The 22,192-nt window shown below is 42.6% G+C and overlaps 2 protein-coding genes across 6 annotated transcripts in view; one reads left to right on the top strand and one right to left on the bottom strand.

The window, feature by feature from the left end:
• Positions 1-8,802, top strand: part of PODXL (podocalyxin like) — a 109,185-nt gene extending 100,383 nt beyond the window's left edge. The window contains exons 7-8 of one of the 2 annotated variants that reach the window (XM_089527465.1): positions 1,160-1,327; positions 3,206-8,802. In XM_089527465.1, the coding sequence (XP_089383591.1) occupies positions 1,160-1,327; positions 3,206-3,397 (360 nt within the window). In that variant the 3' untranslated portion in view covers positions 3,398-8,802. Of the gene's footprint in view, positions 1-1,159; positions 1,328-3,202 lie in introns of both variants that reach the window. The other variant, XM_089527464.1, reaches the window with a different exon arrangement.
• Positions 8,803-10,442: 1,640 nt separating this feature from the next.
• Positions 10,443-22,192, bottom strand: part of LOC149311610 (muskelin) — a 165,433-nt gene continuing 153,683 nt past the window's right edge. For all 4 annotated transcript variants that reach the window (XM_089527467.1, XM_089527469.1, XM_089527466.1 and 1 more), the window contains 2 exons: positions 20,648-20,702; positions 10,443-16,396 (listed from right to left, as the gene is read on the bottom strand). In XM_089527467.1, the coding sequence (XP_089383593.1) occupies positions 16,275-16,396; positions 20,648-20,702 (177 nt within the window). In that variant the 3' untranslated portion in view covers positions 10,443-16,274. The remainder of the gene's footprint in view (positions 16,397-20,647; positions 20,703-22,192) is intronic.

The raw sequence follows: 22,192 nt of genomic DNA on the forward strand, positions 1-22,192 counted from the left end.
TGTTGACTATTTAAAGTATAAACTCACAGATTCTTCATTATTTCCAAACTTCATTACCGAAGATAATCCTTGCATATTCTACCTATCTTTTTGCCGGTTTTGGTTAAAAGGAAGTCTCGCCAACCACTTTTATTCTTTAGTAAATCAATGAAGCTATCTCAGTTCCAATTTACCCTCAAATCACAAGTTATGTCCCTTGAATTATTTAGTGTATTACAATATTACAATGTATATATACAGCAAGCCCATGCCATATGCAGGCTTCATTTATGCGACTTTCAACATACACTGAAGCCGTGGGAGAACGTTATCAATGGCGTGTGTGTGCCCCGCAGTACCATGTGCACGCGCCCCATTATTTTCAATGGGGCATGAGTATATGCAATTTTCCCCTTACGCGGGGGGAGTCCAGAATGAATCCCCCGCGTAAGGGAAGGAAGGAAGGGATTTTTTTTAAAAAAACATTTGTGCAAAAAATTAAATGGCAGTTCAGTTAAAAGATAGAGTTAAAACAATATAACACACAATAAAAACATTAAAAGGTAAAATGACCACAGTCCTCTTAAAAGTTCTTTCTGCCTCATAAATTCTGTACCTAAGAGTCATACTGCATTATTAAGCAAATGAAAATACACATTTTTTTCTCCCTCCACATGACTTTATTCACTTTTATTCTTTTCAGGCTGTAAAAGCATGGGAGAAGGTCGTAGAAGTGTCCCTTTTGTCAAGCTGAAAAAATCCGTTTGGCAAAAATGATGCTTTTACCACGCTGTCCCATGCTTTTGCAACCTGAAGAGGACAAACGTCATGTTTTTGCATGCCAGGTTTGTTTAATAATACAATAAGGCTCTAAGGCCTATCTGAATAAAATGTCTTTTCCTGCTGGCAGAATGACTGAACTTCAAACAGGAGGGAATTCCACATCCTGGGAATAGCCATTGAGAAGCCTGTGTCCCATGTCCTCTCCAAATGTGCCTGTGGAGGTGGTGGGACCAAAAGAAAGCTCCCCCCCCCCCACCTTAAAACTTGGGCAGGTTCATACAGGAAGATACAGTCTTTCAAACTGTGTGGACCCAAGCCGTATAGGGCTTTAAAGGTCATAACCATCACTTTGACAACTCCTTTGCTCTCTGACATTCATTCTGTGGTCTTCTGACAGCTTGGCCTGAGCAACTTAACCTATGGTGGCAAACCCATGGACCTTGACACAGAAGACCGCTTTGGCTTGCCCTTGATCATCACCATCGTCTGTATGGCAGCCTCTCTCCTCCTTGTGGCTGCCATCTATGGCTGTTGCCACCAGCGTATTTCACGAAGGAAAGACCAGGTAACCAAGCTTTGTGTGTTTTATGGAGGCGTGTGCTACAGTGGCACCTGAACTTGGCATATTAAATCTTTTGGACTATAGCTTTGAAATGGCTAATGCTAGCTGGGGGGGAGGGGGGGTTTGCTGGAAGTTGTGGTCCAAAAAAGTAACTTCTCCAGGCTGCAAGCTTTCCTTAGAAGCCTGTCACACCCCACTCCTTAAGTTACCTGCTAAAATCGTGATACCTTCATTTGTAATGGTCAGTTCTGAGTTGTCCCCCCTCCCAAAGTGAAGTAGGAAAGAGATGCTGGTTTAGACGAAGAATTGAAAGGCACCAGATCCCATCTGATCTTGGAAGCTAAATAGGGTCAGCCCTGGCTAGTACTTGGATGGGAGACAGAACATGAATACCAGGTACTGTATGTGGTATTTCATAGGAAGAAACTGGAAAAAAAAACACCTCTAACTATTCCATATTAAGAAAACCCTGTTAAATTCATGGAGTCACAATAAGTCAGCAGGTGACTTAAAATTATGTGTCAAAATGGCAACTGGAAAAAATATTACAGCCATCCCTCCACATTTGCGGATTAAGTATTTGTGGATTTGATGATTTGCAGATTGCTGTATTTGCCCCTGCCATTTTAAAAAATGTTGACTTAAGTAGCTTCCCCAGTACAATCTTTCCACTGGAAATTGACCAAAAGTGCTGGAGGACTGTTGTTGTTGTTGTTGTTGTTGTGTGCCTTCAGGCCATTTAGACTTATGGCAACCCTAAGGTCATGGCGTTTTCTTAGCAAAATTTGTTCAGAGGGGGTTTGCTATTGCCTTCCTCTGAGGCTGAGAGTGACTTGCCTAAGGTTACATATTAGGTTTACAGATAAGCCCTCCTCCTGACCACCATCTTGAGGGGGAGAGAAGCAGGCCAGCAACAACAACAGGCCTCTGCCTGCTAAGAAGACAAGCCCTCCTCCCAACCACCATCTTGCTTGCCTTTATTGCATGTTGTTCGATTTTTATTGGTTTTTGTGAGGTTGTTTTTATGATGTGTAAGTTTTAAATGATTCTGTGAACCGCTCTGATCACCTCGGAAAAGCGGTATAAAAATAAAGCATATTATTATTATTATTATTATTATTATTAAATAGTTTATTTATATCCCGCTTTTCCAATTTTTGATCAAAGCGGCGTACAAGTTTAAGTAAAAAAAAATCAAGATAAAAACAATTAAAACAGTATCTAAAAACAGTCACAATAACAATAAAAGCAACAGGTTCAGCTGAGTAGGGAAATCCATAAACATCACAAGGTCATCAAACAGAGGGGGTGAAACATGAAGTAACATCTCATGGGGGGAAGGCTTGAGAAAAGAAGAAGGTCTTAAGGTTCTTCTTAAAAGTATCTAAAGATGTGGTGGAGCGGAGCTCATCTGGAAGATTATTCCATAATCTGGGGGCCGAGATGGAAAAGGCCCGTTGCAAGGTCCTTGCATAATGTGCAGTTGGGACCTCTAGCAGATTCTTCCCTGCTGACCTGAGTGAGCCTGGAAAAGTGCTCACTCAAATTAAAAAAATGATGTTGTTGTTGTTAACTACCCTCTGCAAATGCCAGCCATAGATGCTGGCAAAACGTCAGGAGTCAACTCTTCTAGAACAGGGCCACACAGCCCAAAAAACCCACAAAAAACTATGATGTGATATATTTTTTAACTGGTGTTACATGTCCAATTTCTTGTTGAAATTTAATCTGTCGGTCTTTAGAGAGAGGCGGGTTAGAAATAAATAATCATCATTATTATTGTTATAATCATCATCATCATCATCATCATCATCATCATCATCATCATCTGCTCTCAGCTCCTTGCTGACCCCTCTACCTGTCCTCCTTATTTCACAGCAGCGTCTGACTGAAGAACTTCAGACGATGGAGAACGGTTATCATGACAACCCAACCCTCGAGGTGATGGAGACCTCAGCAGAGATGCAGGAGAAAAAGGTCAACCTGAACGGAGAGCTTGCCGACAGCTGGATCGTCCCCATGGACAGCCTAACAAAAGATGATCTTGAGGAGGAAGAGGACACACATTTATAATCCATGAGAGGATAGAGAAAGAAAAAGAGAGAAAGAGAGAAGATAAACTTCATACTAAGCAAAAAAAAAAAAAAAGAGTAAAAAATGTAAAACCGGAAGACTCAGACTGCATCCACAAGTGCCAATACGAAGGAGAAGTACCACAGTTAGAAGAAAGTTTCGCAAGAGCCGTCTGCTGTGGCCAATTTCGTTGGTTCGTTTTGTTTTTAAACCCCATTGGCTTTCTCAGCAAAATTGTATGTGTATGTATATAGATATATATTTTAAAGACAGTGCCTCCTATTTAAACATTGGTTAGGATAGTCAGGAAAGTTCAGCGTTGAGCAATCCACACTAGGAAAGAAAGGGCTTTTTGGATGCAAAAAGGGACATGGATGGATTGGTACAATCCACAGGGAGGTTGGCCTTCCTGAAGCCCATCTAAAAGTGCTTTGTAGCTTCCGCTCATGTACAGGCGACACGCTTCTAGCCCTCAAGGCTGCAGAACAAGCTCAGGACTCCAGAAAGAGGGGAATCTCAACATATGGAAGGAGTTAAAGCAAGGGTTCTCTTATTGAGAAGGATGCAGGGATTCCTTGTGTTTAGTGGAACCAGGAAGGATTATGCAAAAACTAAACAAAATGTCATAATCGGAGGAGTTAGCATGCATAATTGGAGCAATGGCTTTGGACACCTTTTGCTCCAGAGTTCAGGAACCCTTGAATATGGCAACAGGAGAGTTTCCTGCAGACCAAATACATCATTTTATCTTCTCTTTCCATTTGCACACTCAGGGACATGACAGAGAGAATCCTGAGAAGGCCTACAACAGGCGTGAGCAAATGTCAGCAGTTATGGGGTCACCTTGTTTCCTCCCCTCCCCTCCCCTCCCCCCCTTGAGGGGGGCCACCCTTCTGAAAAAAAAATCAAAACAAAATTTTGCCCCAAATGTGCCTCCCCTTCCCTTAGGGTGCATGAGGGACAATTTCACCACATTCAAGCCCTGACCAGCCATTTTAGGCCAACAGATATTCAATTTCTAGGTCACTTCCCATTGGATAAAAAAGGCCTCACTGAGCCCAGAGACAGGGGCAGTTGACGGCCCCAAAAATGGCCTTGGAAAGATAAATTTGGCCTATCGCATCTTCTTCAGGTCACGACTGAAGTCATCGGTCTTTGCAAAACAGCATTTTTGCATCCAAAGTTTGCTACCGGCTGCATGTATAGAGTTCTCAACATGCATAGGCAAATACAATGCCTTTTTGCATGGAGCGCATAGATCGTAATGCAGATCAATGCTGCTCAAGAGGGTAGGTCATGGACTGGTACTGGTCCCCAAGCTACTGGCAGCCAATTTCCAGGTAAATAAGGAACAGTTGTCACCAGTAGGCACAAATATGCCAATCCCTGACCCATTGGGAGAAATAACACTGTCAGTCCTTCCTCCGTCGGATAGCTTAAGAAGCACTTCAGTAGATCATTTTGGTTGCAGGAGGGCAGCCAGAATGACCAAGGGACTGTTGTTGTGTGCCTTCAAGTTGTTTCTGACTTACAGCAACTCTAAGCTAAGCCTATCACAGGCTTGATTCTTGGCAAGATTTCTTCAAAAGAGGTTTGTCCTTGCCATCCTCTTGGAATGAGAGAGTGTCACCTGCCCTCGGTTTCTGTGGCCACATGAGAATTTGAACTCTGATCTCTCAGAATCTTAGTCCAATATTGACTGCACCACACTGGCTCTATAAAGTTATAGTGCTGGGGGCTATTGAGCTTGGGGGGAAGGAAAGGCAAAGAAATGGAGACATGATAAGAGACGTATATAGGTTGAGCCTCCCTTATCTGAAATGCTTAGGAGCAGAAGTATTCTGGATTTCAATTTTTTTAATATAGATTTTGGAATAGCTGTATTTGCATATATGTACAAAATGAGCTATCTTGGAGATGGGACCCAAGTCTAAACACGAAATTCATTTATGTTTCATATACACCTTATGCCCACAACCTGAAGTCAATTTTATACAACATTTTAATAATTTTGCGCATGAAACAAAGTTTGTGTACTTTGAACCATCAGAGCAAAGCAAAGGTGTCCCTATCTTAGACGTGCATGGAAAAAAATTGGGGTTTTGGAGTATTTTGGATTTTGGAATTCTTTATAAGGAAGACTCAACCTGTAAAATTGTTCATGGCTTGGAGAAAGTAAGGCGGGAGAAGCTATTCTAAGACTCTCTTCATACTAGAACCCAGGATCACCTGCTAGAACTGAATGTTGGGAGACAATTTTTAAAAGGAGAATTCCAACTTAACATTGTTTTGTTTTAATGATAAGAATTGCAGCTTGCGAGTGGCTGTGTTTCATGTCCCCTTCTTTGCCTGCTGTTGTGCAGGAAAAAAGCTTATTCTGAATAGTTTCCTTAGCTGTGTAAGACAAGTGGAATTGATCCATAACAAAACATGGTAGGACATTTAAGTTTGCTTCATCAATCTGGGCAAAGGAGCTGGACATTATTTTTTGCTCCATCCATTTGGGCAAAGGAGCTGGACATTATCTTACAAGTTGCCCCAGACTCACTTATAAATTCTGCCTCAACCCAAACATACCAAAGCCTCAGGCGTCCTGTTTTCTGGGATGATGTAAGGCTTGATAAGGATTAAAGATTGCTTGTTTGGGCTTCTTGCAAAGCGTCAAAGTGGGCAAGGACGCAAGCCTGCCTGTTCTGAATTGCTTGACATTGCCTTTCTGTCTCCTTGTGTATACAACACAGACAAATGTTGAGAATCTCTCTGGTCAGGCCTGCCAAGAAAAATAATTTGAAGGGAAGTTGCTGTAAGGATGGTCCAACCCAGGTCTATTCAGGAGAGAAAGATGAAGGATGTGATAAAATGCCTTGAAGTCCCATTAATAAAAGACACCAAGATGGCCTTGTGATGACTCAGCCAATGAGCAGAGAAAGAGGGCGAAAACGGGATGGGTGGACTTCTGGATAGTTCCTTTATTTTAAAGGGAGATTTGTGAAAAACATACCAATTGTAAAGTTATGAGAAAGTTTTTTTAAGGCAGAAAAAGGACACTTTTGAGTCCTCCACCACAAATCATTGTACAGTGAATCATTTGGACAGAAGACACTCTACCCCCCAAACACTGGCAAAGCCATGGGCAAAAAACTGAACAGTGACTACGATGTCAGGGATGGGAGATGTCAATTTAGCCTCTTTTTATCAGCCAGACTTGACAAGCAAGATTCTAGATGTCACAGGGGATAGTGGCCCTATCTTGTGTGTGTGTTAACCTTCAAGTGGCCTGTTGACTTAACGGTGGCCCCATGAGTTTCGTGGTGTTGGCAAGGAATCCTCAGAGGTGGTTTTGCAACTTCCTTCCTCTGAAATACAGTGCCTGGTACTCATTGGCAGCCTTGTATCCCAGTACTAACCTGGGCTGACCCTGCTTAGATTCCAAAATCAGGCGGGATCTGGTGCCTTTAAGCCACATCTTCCTAGTGCGTAAATGTGGGTTAGTCTGATAAAAGAGTGTTGAGCATGCTTAAAGGGAGACATGGCCGCTCCCTTCAAATGCCAGAAGTGCTGCCGTTGGGAAGACAGGGAAGACCAATTCTAATCTTTTCTTCAGGAGCAAAAGACCACTCATAAGTAGAAACTGTAGGGAAACAGATTCCAGCCAAATTTGTAAGATTACCCCCCCCCCCAACAATAACAGCTATTCAGTGGGGAAGGGATGGGGAACTGTGGATGACTGGGGGCTGCTTTTAGCCTTCCAATGCACCTGTTCATAAAAATAAACCACTTTTCTGCCCCCAAACACCCTCTGTTGTTGGACATGTTTCAGTCTTCCTAAGTCTCTGAAGGAAGACAAAAAATTAGAAAAGCAGGGTTTTGAGGCAATTTTTTTTTTTATCATTTTTGAAAGAAATTGTAAAAATTTGACTCCCGGGGAGCCCAGGGAACTGTAAAATGTGGTGGGCATGCCTTCCACACTCCCTAGAGATCATGTTAGACAAAAATGCTTTAGTCCACTGGGGGCTACAAAAACATGTCCACCCTTGCATACGTGGAACAGAAGGTAGGAAATGTCAAAGACATAGCCATTTTAGTCTGGAAGATCAGTGTAACCACCTTCTTTCTTTCAGTCTCATAGGTGCTACAACATCCCATTGCACACTGATCTTCCAGACTAAAATAGACTTGAGCATATCTCCTCAGATGCATGGGGTGATGTGCAGCGTCCAGGGACAGACCCAAAAATGTATGTGAATGTGCCTCTCCTTTGTTAGAAATACTTACGTGGAAACAGGCGGCCACCTTTCAGGGATGCCTAGTTCAGCTTCCTACAATCTAGAGCCTTCCAGATGTTTTGGACATCTTATATCACTCCACTAGATTGTCAGGATACTAGAGACATGGCCCCAAACAACTGGAAGGGAGCAGTTTTTTTTTTTTTTACTGTGTTCAGCAGGGTTGGGTTTGTTGTTGTTTTAAATGAGATGGCTTCCCGAGGTAGCTTCCAAACCTAAATTCTATGAATCTATTAAGCAGGGATGGGCAACTGGGATGGGCTCTTTGGATGAAGACCCCAGTCCTAGGCAGGGTAGCCAATTGCTAGGAGTTGCAGTCCAATGATACACACAGCCTAGTGGTTATTTGGATTAGACCAGCAACCATTTGGCCCAACACATTTTTATCAGGTAGACACTATTCTGGCTGCTCTGTGCTTGTATTTCAAGAGTGGCTATCACTGCAAAGCAACTCTGTTGGCTTAACAGTTTGAGGATATTTAGATACGTCAAAAATACTCAATTCTTTTTCCTTACTGATGGAGTGTGTGGGTTTACACAAAAAGATGTCAAGTGCAGATTAAGGCAATGAAGAGGGCACCACTTAACAAGTTTCCAAAATGCTCCTGAAAATGTTAAACATGCTTATCCATTAAAGGGCATCCACTCTCGCTCACATCTGGTTGTCTGTAGAATTTTTATTAATTTTTGGCTGTAATTTACTATTTGTAAGTTCTATGCTGTAAAAAGGGGTTCCTAGAGCTCTTCTATTAATACAACCATGGCATGAGGCAAGTTAAGCAGGAAAATATGTGATCTGCTCACTGTCAAGGAGTTTGGCCTCCCACGTTCAGGACCAACATCTCCCTCAAAGCAAGAGCTGTTTTCATAATCTGAACGGACTGTGCTGTGTATGTATGTATTGCCTTTCTACTACTGATTGTAAAATGCATTGGAACAGTACCCTTTTAATACTGTATAGGTTTCTGCAGTGCTCACTTGCACTGAAACAGGGAGTCTACTATACACTGGAATTCTAACAAGGAACTGGATTGTAAAGATTATTGTTGCATTTTCCTACAAAGTATATTTTGAAGACACCACTTTATTTCAGTCAATAAAGAAAGCTTCTTTTGTGAACTGCTGACATATTTCCTTTTTGCTGGGGTAGAGCGAGGGTAAAACCATCATTGCTTTCTGACATTGTAGTTATACTTTTGTTTGAGAACTATTTTCTAAACGTAGCACTCACTCACCCTTCTTCTTGCTGGCTTGTATCTCAGGCTCAAAATCTGGCTTGGGCTTTTGTGTTGTCTTTTTCTCCAGGTTGGTTCAATGTCAAGTGGTGAGATTGGATTAAATAAAAAGATAACATGTTGGGGGGGGGGGGCATTTGCAATTGACTGCAGAGTCCCCCGCACAACTAAAGTACAGGTATATTCAGAAATAGGCAGCCAATCCCTCCATTGGCTTAGCCTCAAATACACAAAAGAGCAGTCCAAACAAACATGAGGTTGGACCATTCCCCTTTGTATCTAAGAAATTGCCTTTATACCAACCCAGACCATAAACCCATCTAGCACAGAACTGTTGAGACTTGTTCTGTGGCATTTCAGACATAGAAAAGTTTAATCTATTATCTGCTACCCAATTCCAACTGCAGATGAACCTAGGTTGAATCTGCATTAAAAGCATGCAGTCTACCATTCAACTACGGTCCTTGGCCATAAAACAGGGATAGTTATCTTCTGGCCCTTCAGCTGCAAATCCCAATGACCCTGGAGATGAGGAAAGATGGGGTTGGCCATTCAACAGCCCTGGCAGAGAAGCATGCGGCCCACCCTTGCTATTAATAATGGCTTCTCATTTGCCCAATATCTGAGTTTGGGAAAAGCTAAAGAAACCTGTTTTATATATGCTTAAGGAAGAAAACAGGTGGGGAACATTTTTTTTCAGTACCTTGGCCACAGATGTGACCAAGCCATGGCTTCTGCATGTATGGAAGAGGAATGTTTCTCCTTTCATAATATTAGAATTGGTGTAGTTGGAGATAAACAGTTGGCCCTTGGGGTTTGGTTTCAGGACCGCCTATGGATACCAAAATCTGTGGGTGCTCAAGTCCCATTATATACAATTGGGTAATAAAACAATGCCCCCTTTATAAAATGGCAAAATCAAGGCTTGCTTTTAGTACATGTGGGGGATATTTTCAAGCTGTGGACAATTAAATTAGTGACTACAGAAGCCATGGATATGGAGGGCTGACTGTACATTGAAAGTGGCATTAGAATCAGGGCACACAAAAGGAATTCATCTGGCAGAACGTGGTGACAGCCACACATTTAAGAAGACATTAAAGGCGGATTTGACAAAGCTAGAGAGGAAGAAGAAAGATGCATCAACAGCTATATAGTCAAAATGCTTTAAGAGGAACATTCTTCTGAATGTCCAATGTGTCTGGCTTGTGTAAACAGGGCAGGACTTTTGTCTTCATGCCACATTTGTGGTATTGCTAGAGGCATCTGGATGGCCCCTGTGGGAAAGGAGCTACTAGGCTATGAACTCTTCATTCGATACAAAGAGGCAGTTACTAATGCAGTTTCCTGCTTCTGCTAAAGTGCAAATATGGGACAGCCTCTTATGAAATTTTGCAAACAGCACACACTTCTTTAAAATATTATATTTCCCAGTTGTTGCTGTTATTTTCTTTTCTTATATCTGCCCTTTCTCCCAATATAGAAACTCAAGGCGGCGCAGTTCACATAACAAAAACACAAGAGTGGCTTCATTTTTTTTATTAAGAAAAAAATGAACAAAATACATTCTCTCTCCGTATATACATTACATACAGCATAATTCTACATAGGTAATTTGCTTTTATATCACTCCAAAGGAATTGTTACAGACTACTTCAACCTGGGTTCACAGTCATTCACCTCACGCCAAGACAGGAGGGGGCAAATGGGTAGAGAACACAGGGTGACATTAATATCGCAAACGGAGAAAGGAAAGTCTGAAGGCGGCAAACAGCGGCGAACACAGCAGGAAAGGGAGCATGACACAACCGTCCTGGAGACACTTCTGCATCTCAGCTTCAAAATCCCACCCACTCCTGAAAAATGTCACTGTAGAAAGAGTCTGCCTCACTGTCTCTGGAAAATTTCAAGTCACACAAGACAGTCTGTTAAGTGCAGTCCAGGTCTCCCAGGGCAAGGAAAGTCCAACAGCAGTCCAGTGTTCTGGCCACAGAAGTCACCAAGGCATTGCCTCTGAGCTAGTGGAGGCCTGATCAAGATGGCGCATGGATGCAGGAGGTAGATGACACGTAAGTGCAACAGACAAAATGGCAGATCAACCTGATCCACTGGGGTATAATCCCTTTGGAATGCCTTCTTTCCAACTGAAACAGAATGGCATATTGTAATGAGGTTTGCAGATGGTACACCTTGTTTCATATCAGTGTATGTAGGAGAAGGTCACTGGTTTGCATTCTCCCTCGGATCTAATGGACTTTCCTTTTATATATATTTTCATTTATTTTCAATATAAGGCTTTCTCACTGCGCTCACAAGTATAGACACATGATTCCCCCATGACAGAGTCCAGATCAGGGGTTCTCAACCTATGATCCTCCAGCTCTTTTGGACTTTAACCTCCAATAGCCTCCACCAGGAAAGCCAATAGTGACTGATTCTTGGAGCCTGAAGACCAAAGGATTAAAGGTTGAGAGCTACTGGGACAGATTATGTCAAGCATCAAAGAAAAGCCAGGTAAGTTTTCCAAGAAGACCTGTCTACATGAGAAGTCATTATATAAGTGAACACTCCATTACTGTTGCTTCCTCCAAAGAAATCTTAGGGGTTTCAGGGAGCCCTGGGACTGCAGCTGTAGATTTTCTGAGGAAAGAAGGTCGGTCTGTCAAACTGGCTGAATCAGTACAATATGTCCTTTATGTGATGTACTTTCCCAATTCTTGAGCCTAGATAAGAAACCAATTCTTATTCCACAGAATAAATATTAATAAGAATAAATATTCACAGGAATAAATATTCTTATTTAATGTGAGGGAAAACGTGAGAAATCCACAGCATGGCAGGAACAACAGCTATGTATGCATAAAGGTTTACTGGTTCCAGAGCCATGCCAAAAGGAGCCAGAGTTGGAAGCATGTGTAAGGAGTAGATGAATGCGTAAGGAAGGCCTCCTAACCATTCAAGTGCTACAGGGCAGGCTGGCCAGCAAGACTGCCTAGAATATACAAACCACTCATTAACAAACTGCCTGGCCAGAACTGCATCAAAAACACAAAAATCCACAAATGAAATCCACACCTTTAAAATAAATTTGTTTTCATCAAAAAGCTTAGCAGATGCTAAAGGGGTGGTGGTCTTTCCACCTTCTCTTCTTTGGGGCTCCTTTAGGGCCCTCTTTCTCCTTCAGATAAGGGATGTCCCACATACAGAATGGGATTTCTAGAGAGCAGTTAAAACTGTCCTGATCCTCAGTTTTTCACCTCTTAGTTGATATTTTGGATCCAACAGATAGGAAGACAAGGAACCTTCTAATTGCTTCTTCCACCCTGCATGCCCACCTCTTTGGGGTGTTGCCCCTATCCCTCAACAGCTTAAGGAGGGAAGGGGGCTTCAGTGAGAGCTCCCAATCCGACACACTCTCCTTTCTTCACTTATGTCAACAGACAAGGACACCAGGCAAGCTATGCAGTAGACCCACGACAGAGGTGAGTTTGTTTCCAAAAGCTGAGGATCATCTAGCATAGTATTTGGCATCCAACAATGAAAAAAAGCTAGACACCTCTGGAAGCTTCCAGGTAAAGTACGGAAGCAAATAGCTGTCTCCAGTAATCTTGTCATTAGTTGCAAGTGCTTGAATAGATACCAAGAATGGGCCAGGTCTTAAATTTCCTGAACCCCAATAAATAAATTGGTGCTCAGGTATCCCATTTTGGGAGAAAGACAGGATATAAAATAAAATAAACTTCAGAAAGCCCACAGGTTTTTGATTCTGGATTACAAAGCAATGGCAGTAAATTCTGGACTACAGCTCCCAGAATCAGAGTCAGCACAGCCACACATTGGCTAAGGGATTCTGAGAGTTGTAATTCAAAACCAGGAAGTGTTCTGTGCCCTGCTAACAAGTCTGGGATGCCACCATGACTTGACACTCACAAGCATGGTACAACCTAGCTTATACCCATACCTGATGGCACCACTATCAGCTGCCAGGCATCCATTATCCCAGCAGGGGCCACCAGTTCAGAGGCCTGTTTTTGGCCCATTCAGCCTCTGACCAATGGATCTGGATTGCTTTGCAGGGAGAGTCTCAGATAACTCCAAACTCATCTACCATCTCCCACTCCACGGAAGTAAACATACTGATGGAGGAGGAAGTTTGAACATATTATGAAGTGACATGCAAGCAACTAAGAATAAAACATGGGTTCATGCCATGCCAAGAGATTTTCACTAGCTCTGTAGTCAATTTTACCAATAAATGAGAAAAACCATCCTAAAAAAGAGGTCTCAGTATCCCCAAAGAAGCAAGTGGACAAACGTTTCAGGATCAAAGCAAGCTCTTCATCCCTGCCATCCCACATGATAATGCCTTAGTGGGCAAGATACAAACAATTTTGTAACACGGCCTAGTTGTCAAAAGCAAGGCTGGCAAGTTCAGGCAACAGGCTTGACAAATGCAAAATTCATCTGAAATAAGAAAAGGTTTCAACAATTACCTAGGTTCCACACAATGTAAGAGAGAGAGAGGGAGACAAAGAGAGAGGAAGAAGAGAAGAATTGCTTTTTTAAAAAAATAGGCACTTGGTCACCTGATTTTCCTGCCGCAGGTCAGTCACTTCTCAGAACCAACCCACACTGGCTGACTGTGTCCAGACATCGTGACAAACCACCAAACTGCTCTTTTTAAATTCCCCTGACCCCAAATATCTAGGAAGCTTTCATGTTTAGTATATCCACCAACTTGGCACTTTGCTTGAACCAGGGATTGTGGTTTGACACTAAGCTGGCTTGTTTGCATGAACTACAATCCCTGGTCAGGTACAGTGGCAAATCAACATTAACCAAAAGGAAAAGGAAAGGCTTCCAAAGTCCCAGCTCTGATGGGCGAACAGCGAGCCAGAAGTTCATTACTGCTTGTGAATTCCACCCAAAGCAATCCATGGTTAACTGTGATGTCAAAACCCAACTGTATTAATATCATATAACGTGGATTTCCACAGAGCCATTGGATTCAAATTTTCAGCACACAAATCTGGTTTCAGCAACTAGCTCTTGTTCACCTGTTTACATTTGAGCAAATCATCCCACTAAAAAGACGTCCCTCAACAATGAAGCTATATAAATTACCAGGGAAGCCATACAGCTGTGGGATGGGATTGGGGGCTCCAGATGGATGTTGGACTGCAACTCTCAGCATTCCTCACAACTGGCTATGCTGGCTGGGTGTGCTGGGAAATGCAATCCAACAGCATCCAAAGGCTGCACTTTACATAACCCTGCTGTATCAGTTACTATTAATAAAACTGTTGGCAAACAGCATCAAAAATCACACACTTTTTTGTTTCAATTATAGTCCAATTTGCCAGTGACCTTCCTTGTCCATTCCACAGACTTCCTTAGAGAAGGTCAGGCAGCTGCACTTGGGAACCGCACCCAGGCATCCCCAGTGTTTATCCCATCAAGGTTTCATTTCAATTCAAAGTTGTCCTAAAACTCAAGCAATGTAAGAACACAAAAAAATACACACACACCAAATTCAGTCTTTTGTGGTTTCAGTTATGGAGGGAAAAGATCTCAGAAATCCAAGAAGCAAAAATATGTATTTCATCTCACCCAAAGCATCTTTTTAAGGCTCACTCACTTCAGATATCATGGACAGGTGAATACAGGTATTACATTCCTCGCTTTTACATTATACAGCTGCTTAGCCCACAGGTGGCGAACAAAAGGAAAGGAGGCATAGAGAAGGAAAGAAGTCAGCCCCTGCATTCATTTGTGCCTGTTTGCATCACTGAGAGCATTACAAACCCCATGCTGAAAAGACATGTCTGAATGACTTCAAGCTGGGGTGGGAACCATGTGCCTTCCAGCTGCTGTTGGACTGCAGCTCCCAACAGCCCTAGACAGACTAACCAATGGTGAGGAAGGCTGGGCACTATGACAGCATACGCTGGCCAGCATCTACGCCACGGCATGTGAAGTGCAGCACGATAGTTGTCGTTGGGAGTGCAGCTTCCATCATTCCTTCCCATTCTAGGGCTGATGAGAACTGCAGTCCACAATAGCTAGAGGTCAGCACTTTGCCTTCCCGCATTCCACTCAGTTTAAAGCAGACACTGGCTGGCATTCTGTTAGTGACTTATGGACATGTAAGTGCCGCTTACAGATGTTTTATGTCCTTAATGAACACAGTGCAGAAGGGTATGCTCTTGCTCTGGCACTCTGTGCAAAAGCCTTCCACTGCCCAATGACGGTCAAGCCCCAAGAGGGACCCCTGGTGCTGTCACTTACAGATGGAGAAGGGAGCAGAGTGAGGCAATTAAGACCAAGATGATTGTAGTACCACTGCACATGGGAAGGAACTAGATGTCATATGTGCCACAGCATGTTCCCTTCCAAGTCACCATTGCAGCAAGCATTGGCAGGGGAATGATTTGGAATGGGAAAACTTTCTGCACAGACTGGGTGCTTCCTCTTCCTTTCACCTACTGCTTTTTCACTAGAAAAAATCCCCACTGAAGCAAACCTATTTCTCCCCCAGCATGGTTTCTGATACATGTATTCCCTGTATCTGGAATCAGACAGAATGAGAAAAAGTGCATGTCAACATGCGTAGGTTTCTTTCACTGCCTGTGAGAAATGCTGCAGGCAGGGAAAGAATTAAGTGGCGGCATGCCCACCATCTCCCTCCCTCCTGCTTTCTTCACCAAATGTGGGATGAACCTCATTTTGTCATCCGACCTGATGGTTTCAGTACAGTTAAACCCTAACAACATTTACACTCCACTCCCCAGCAAGATCTCAGCAGCCCACCAGAGGGCACTGGCTTACTTCTCTAAAATGAATGGACGCAGTCACATTGCAGTTACAAGACTTCAGTTCACAAAGAGAGGCAGACACACACAACCCTAATGCACACCAGCATCCACTGCTGATGTAAACACTGAGAGTAAAGCTGGAACGAACCAAAAGTAATTGTTGAGATGAAATTACAAACCCTCCCCACCGTAAAAAAGGTATCAATTTGCAGCACACCACAGACCCCGATAGTATGAACAACTCAGATGACCACACAATTCCTTTCTTCCTGCCAGTGTTCATTAGCCTTTAAAAATCAAAAGTCAGAAAATATATAATTTTTTTCTTCATTAAGTGTATGTCAAATTACTTTTTTTATTAGCCTAGTCCCATTTGGCATTACCCAGAAAGCCACTTTCAAAGCTGGGTTATTCTCTTATCCCCGAAGTCCACCAGTCACTCAGTCACTGCGTGCGTGCACACACACAAACAGTTTTTAAAAAAATACTGAAAGCAAAAATGTTCTCTTCCCCTCCTTCCACGTCTCTGGCAGCTGGCCTGTCACAGAGTAATGAGGTCAACCAGGTTGCCTTTGGGAGGAGTCATGTTGTCAGGAAAGAAGTTCACCAAAGTATCAAATAGTTGAGTTCGTTGGGCGTAGATGTGATCCACGTCAGAAAACCCTGGAGATGGAGAGATGAGAGCACAAGGGGAGGGAAGAGAAATCAAACAGTTCAGAGGCTGAAAGGAGGAATTCTTGAAAATCATGGAGGCTGTGTCTTCCAGGGAAGGAAAGAGTAGTTGAAAAAAATTTTTTAAAAGGGTCAAAAACATATTTAAGTGTTGAGACAGCCTGATGCAAAGAGTCCTGAGACTGATGAGAGTCTTCGCAATTAAGGACTTAGTCTGAGCAAAATTTGTGCATCCTTGTTCTGTGCAGGAAATGGCTTTTCCTGCAGGCAAAGTAATATTTCCATTCACAAATATCAAGTACTGTACTATGTAGGAAATGCAGCTTTTTTGAGCAGTAAATACTGTAATTGGGAATTTATTCTGCATAAAAACCACACATTGTTGTTTACATTAAAACTGCATTTTCTACACAGAAATTACTATTTCTACACTGAAACATTTCTTTCCACACAGACAATGCAGAAAATGTTGTTTTCTATGCAAAACAACCACATGCAAATAAGTCCCAAACTTAGATGGCTTTCATAGACTTTCTCACAGAAGGAAGAAAATTGCTGAAATTACTCATTGCTACCTTTGAAAAGAAACTTATAGTGTATACACTGCAGAGTTACAGCAGTTTGATATCATTTTAAATGTCATGGTCCCACTTAAATAGTAATGGGAATTGTAGGTCCACTCATGTGCATTACCATACCAGAGAGATCTTGCAGATAATTCCAAGTAACTGTTCAAACTAAAAACCTCAGGATGCCATAGGACAAAGCCATAACAGTTAAAGTGGGACTGAACTGCTATAATGGTTTAGTGTAGATTCTCTTTCAACCACAGCTCAACCCCCCCCCCCCAAAAGGGAGGGAATAGTGAGATTTCTTCAGAGAGAAGCCTAGCTGCACAGCCTATATGCACAAACAATTCTCACTATAAGAAGAGAGTCAGGTGTTTTATCCCAGGCTACAATGACAATGTAATGCATTACAAACACATGACGACAATCTACAGAGTCAGACCATTAAGTTTACCCTGTCCAATGCCTTCTATTCCAACCCTCAGCGGCTATCCAACACCCCCGACAAATGTGTTATAGAAATCCTTTTAACTAGAGCTGCAATGGACCTTCTGGATCCTTCTGCATGTAAAATCTGTACTCAACCAATAAAGAGCCCATTCCAGGCAGCAAAGGAAACTCAGGTATAGAATTGGCCCTTCTGTAAGCTGTAAGAGCCAGGATAGGTCCAGCACACATTGCAGCAATAATCCAGTTTGAAACTGCTTTAACTGCCTTGGGTCATTCCTAGGGAATCCTGGGAATTGTAGTTTATTGTGGCAGCAAAGGACAGAAAGGCTAAATGTCTCACAAAACTACAGTTCCCAGGATTCCCTAGGAATGACCCAAGGCAGTTAAAGCGGTCTCAAACTGGATTATTGCTGAGCCAGGGCACCTAAAGCAGCCTAAAACTGCATTATTTCTGCAGTGTGTTTTGAACCCAAGAGAGATCTGGGTGTCAATTCCTGATCAGTCACCAAGCTCCCTAATGGCCTATGGCCAGTTGCTCTCCCCCAAACCTAACCTACTTTTCAGGGCTATTGTAAAGATAGTATCTACAGCCCCATCATAGGCAATCTTAAACTCCTTTGTGGAAAAGCAGATTGTCAGAGCCTGGTTTTTGGGAAAATATAGCCTTTTTTCTTGGACACAAGCTTGTTGCAGCTAGTTAGTCAAGATGAGTATTCTGTACAATGCAAAAGCTATAATTTTAACTGACAGCCAGCATGTGCAGTGGCTTGAGTGTTGAACTGAGACTCTAAGAGACTAGGGTTCAAATCCCCGCTCAGTCGTGGAAACACAGTGGGTGGGCTTGGGCAAACCATGCTCTCTATAGACTTTATCACACCTGAGGAATTTCTCTTAATTTCAAATGAAAAGAAAGTGGGGCCGGAGCGCATTTACGTGAATTCGCTAGTTCAGCGAATTTATGTGAATGCAAACTGCATTTGAACTGGCTTCCTATTGCCCAAAAATAGCATGCCTATGCCCGAATTTGCATATGGTAGTTTATCACGCAATAACGTTAAACCCCATGATTGCGTTTAGATTGCCATTGGATTATACTTCCACTTTCCCCTGTCTCAAGGGAAGGCAATGGTGAACTCCCTCTGAACCCTGCGATAGCCTCGCCTTAAGGTCGCTGTTAGTCAGAAATGACTTCAAGGCATACAAAACAGTCTACTTAAATGCAGTCCACTTTAAGGGCAATCCACTTTCTGAAGCTATATTGTTAGGTTAAAATAGAATAGTGTGGTTTAGTACTAGAGGGATAATCATCCATGCAAAAAAATTGCAACCAAAGTGAGATGGCTAACCAAGTTTTGCCCAAATAAATGTTAATATTTCATAAAATTAGCACTTGTCTAGGAGTTGTATAAGAATGGAAGAAGGATGTCCTAAATGAGAAAGAGCTGTTGGGTAGTTGCAGCTACGTTTTGCACTGCATTGGATACACTGTGCAAAAGATCGCACCACTGAAATGAGTCCTAGCCCTGACCATTAAAAAAATTAAACCTCAAAATGTGATGATGCAGTTTGCAGGAGAGGCTTTGCTGCAAATCCCATTCTGCAGCACTGCTGGGGAAAGGCGAATCTTGCAACTGTACAGACAAGGATGCCAGCTGTCACACAACCAGAAAGTTACATAACAATGTTATGGTAAGGATTTGCATCATGGGTTCTATTCATGCAGCCAGCTGTGGGCATTCAGAATTATTGCAGGGTGAGTTGAATTCCTTCCTACGGATGACTGTACAGCACTTTAATTGATCCCCTCCAGGAACATTCAAGGTAGGATTAATCCTCAAAGGTTGATTTTGGTTTCTAGCCTTTCCATTTCTCTTTAAGGTTGGGAAAATTGACTTTTTTTGGATGTTAGCCCACAGAATCCCACAGCAAAAAGCATGGTCATAAGCCAGATGGTCATGATGGCTAAGGGATTTGGGGACCAGTCATCCTGTGGGCGAGCCAGCATGGTGTAGTGGTATGAATGTTAGAACTACGACTCTGGAGACTGGGGTTCAAATCTCTGCTCAGCCATGGAAACCCAATAGGTAACCTAGGGTGAGTCATATTCTCTCAGCCTTAGAGGAAAGCAAAGGCAACCTTTCCTCTGAAGAAATCTTACCAAGAAAACCCTGTGACAGGTGCCTTAGGATCATCAGAAGTCAGGAATGACTTAAAGGCACACATTAACATCTTGGAGTGGGGAACCTAATTTTTCCAAGGTTTGATTTAAAGCCATAGAGCAGGGGTAGGCAGCCCTTTTGAGCCAGGGGCCGGGTTGCTGTCCCTCAGACAACTGGGGGGCCGAAGCCAATAAATAAATAAACCGGGACAAATGTAGGACAAAATTTTCAAATGGAGGGCACTTTTAAAATAAAAAATGGAGGACACGCGAAAAAATTTGCTGATTTTTTAAAAAAATGTTAAGATAAATGCATGTTTCTGAGGCTTCTATAGACAATTGCCCCACCATGCCCCTCGCGCGAGATGCCAAAAGCCCCGGCGGCAGGACCGGGCTGGGGCCGGTCTCAAGGCCTCGCCGGGCCGCATCCGGCCCGCGGACCGCAGGTTGCCTACCCCTGCCATAGAGCCTTCAGTACCAATGCTTCAAAGAACATGGTCACTTTCTTATGGTGGATGCTGTCACTTGATGGAAGAGGGAGTTGAAGGACCCACAGCATTATATCCTGCTTTTCAAAGGTTTGTCCAAAGAGATGCAGCTATTATTCAAACCAGCATTATAAGAAGTGGAAACTTCTCTCTTTCATCTTTGGAATGTGAAGGGAAGATTATTATGGTTTGGGGAGCTGAACTTTGGATTTTTGGTTCTGGGAAATTTAAAATGTTGCTGTTTTCCTTGACATGCTGCCCAAGGAGACAGAAAACTGCCTAGGAGTGAGAAAAACAGCCTGAACTAACCCATGTTTAAGATGTTCATCACAAGAAGAGATCTGTCTGTCCATCTTCCTCCTCCCCAGCAAAGAGCCATTAGCTTCCAAGAGGACGTGGTACACATTAATTTGTTTTGACCAATGCCTCCCTACTTACGTGGCTACCACCACCGCACCGTGTCTGGCATACTGAGAGCTTGAAACTGATCCCATGACGTTTCTGGGGATTTAAGACACAGGCTTTTTTGAGACAGCTGCAAAAGCAGCAATTCCTCATGATCTGAATCTGTACTCACCAAGGGTGCTGAGAGCTGAGCCAGACTTGAAGAGGGCTGAAGCAAGTAGCTGGAACTAGAGGGAGGAAAAAAACAGAGAGGGTTTTTAAAACATTTCAGTGTTCCCAGTAGAAAATAAAAGCTTTCCAATCAACAACAATGAAAGGAACTTATTGTGCATGAGGATCAGGGAGGTGGCCTTCCAAGACCTAATAAGGCCAAACTGAGGATTCACATTCTGCTGGAAAAGAATTCACCCCCTTCTGTTTTTAGATCAGGGCTTTCCAACTACATTCATTTATTAAGCTGTCATCTTGGCATTTCACAAAAGCCAACAAACTCTTAACAAAAACCACTGCTCCCTCCAAGCCAGCCAAGGTCCAAAGGTATAATCTGACTTTCATGTGAATGGAGATACAGCAAGTGGTAGCTTGAAGCCTCTTCTGCAATTATCACAGGGAAAGAAAGGATCGTTTACTTTTGCATAAATTGATACTTTGCTTTTGGGCAGACTCTAAAATGGGGTTGTTCTCAGACTGAATTTTTTGGTGATGTCAGACTTTCCTGAGCCTCAAGAGGCCCAACATAGCATAAGAGATCCTCCATCCTGAAGGTCATAGTTAGAAAGAATTTCACAATGTTCAGATGCTCTAAGGTCTAGAGAGAGATACCCTGATAGCCACCTGTAACCAATGTCTGGATTCTAAGCCTAGCAGATCCAATGCCTCTAAGACACTCCCATGGCATTACATAATTAGAGTGATAGTATGGCGGTCTATACAAAGACCTAAGGTAGGCTTAAAAACTTACTTTTAACATACGACACAATACAGACATTACAAAAATCACTACCACAAGGTGTGAAAGCCACCAACAGAGCTTTTTTTTTTTTTAAACAAAGGTCGGTTGAATAAACTCAAGAAAGTCAGAACAAATTCAAGAACGGCAGAGTTGGAAGACATATTAATGATCATGTAGTTCAACCTCATAGCTCAAGTCAGCCTGCGTAATGTAGGACAGTAGCAGCAACCCTGACATATGGCTCTCCAGTCTCTGCTTGAACATCTCTCAAGAAGGAGAACCTTTCAGCTTGCAAGGAAACTTGCTCCATTGCTGAACAACTCTCATTGTTAGGAAATTACCAAGTAAGATTTCTTTCTCTGTAATTTCTACCCATTGGTTCAAAACTGACCTTAACAGATTAGAAAAGTGAGCAAAAACTAACAAAATGAATTTCAACAGGGAGAAATGTAGGATGCTACACTTGGGCAGTAATATTGAAATGCACAGATATAGGATGGGTGACACCTGGTTTGATAGCAGTACATGTGAAAAGGATCTAGGACTCTTAGTGGTCCACAGGCTGAACTTGAGTCAGCAATGGAATGCAGCACCTAAGAAAACCAACAGAATTCTAGGTTGAATCAATAGCTATATAGTGTCTAGACTGAGGGAAGTAATAGTACCACTCTATTTTGCTTTAGTCAGGTTTCACCTGAAATACTATGTCCAGTTCTGGGCACCACAATTCAAGAAGGATGTGGACAAGCTGAAGCATGTCCAAAG

Source organism: Sceloporus occidentalis, unplaced genomic scaffold (genome assembly GCF_023333645.1).
Source record: "Sceloporus occidentalis isolate IW3139 unplaced genomic scaffold, rSceOcc1.0.p SCAF_5, whole genome shotgun sequence".
In the NCBI taxonomy this organism is placed as follows: Eukaryota; Metazoa; Chordata; class Lepidosauria; order Squamata; family Phrynosomatidae; genus Sceloporus; species Sceloporus occidentalis.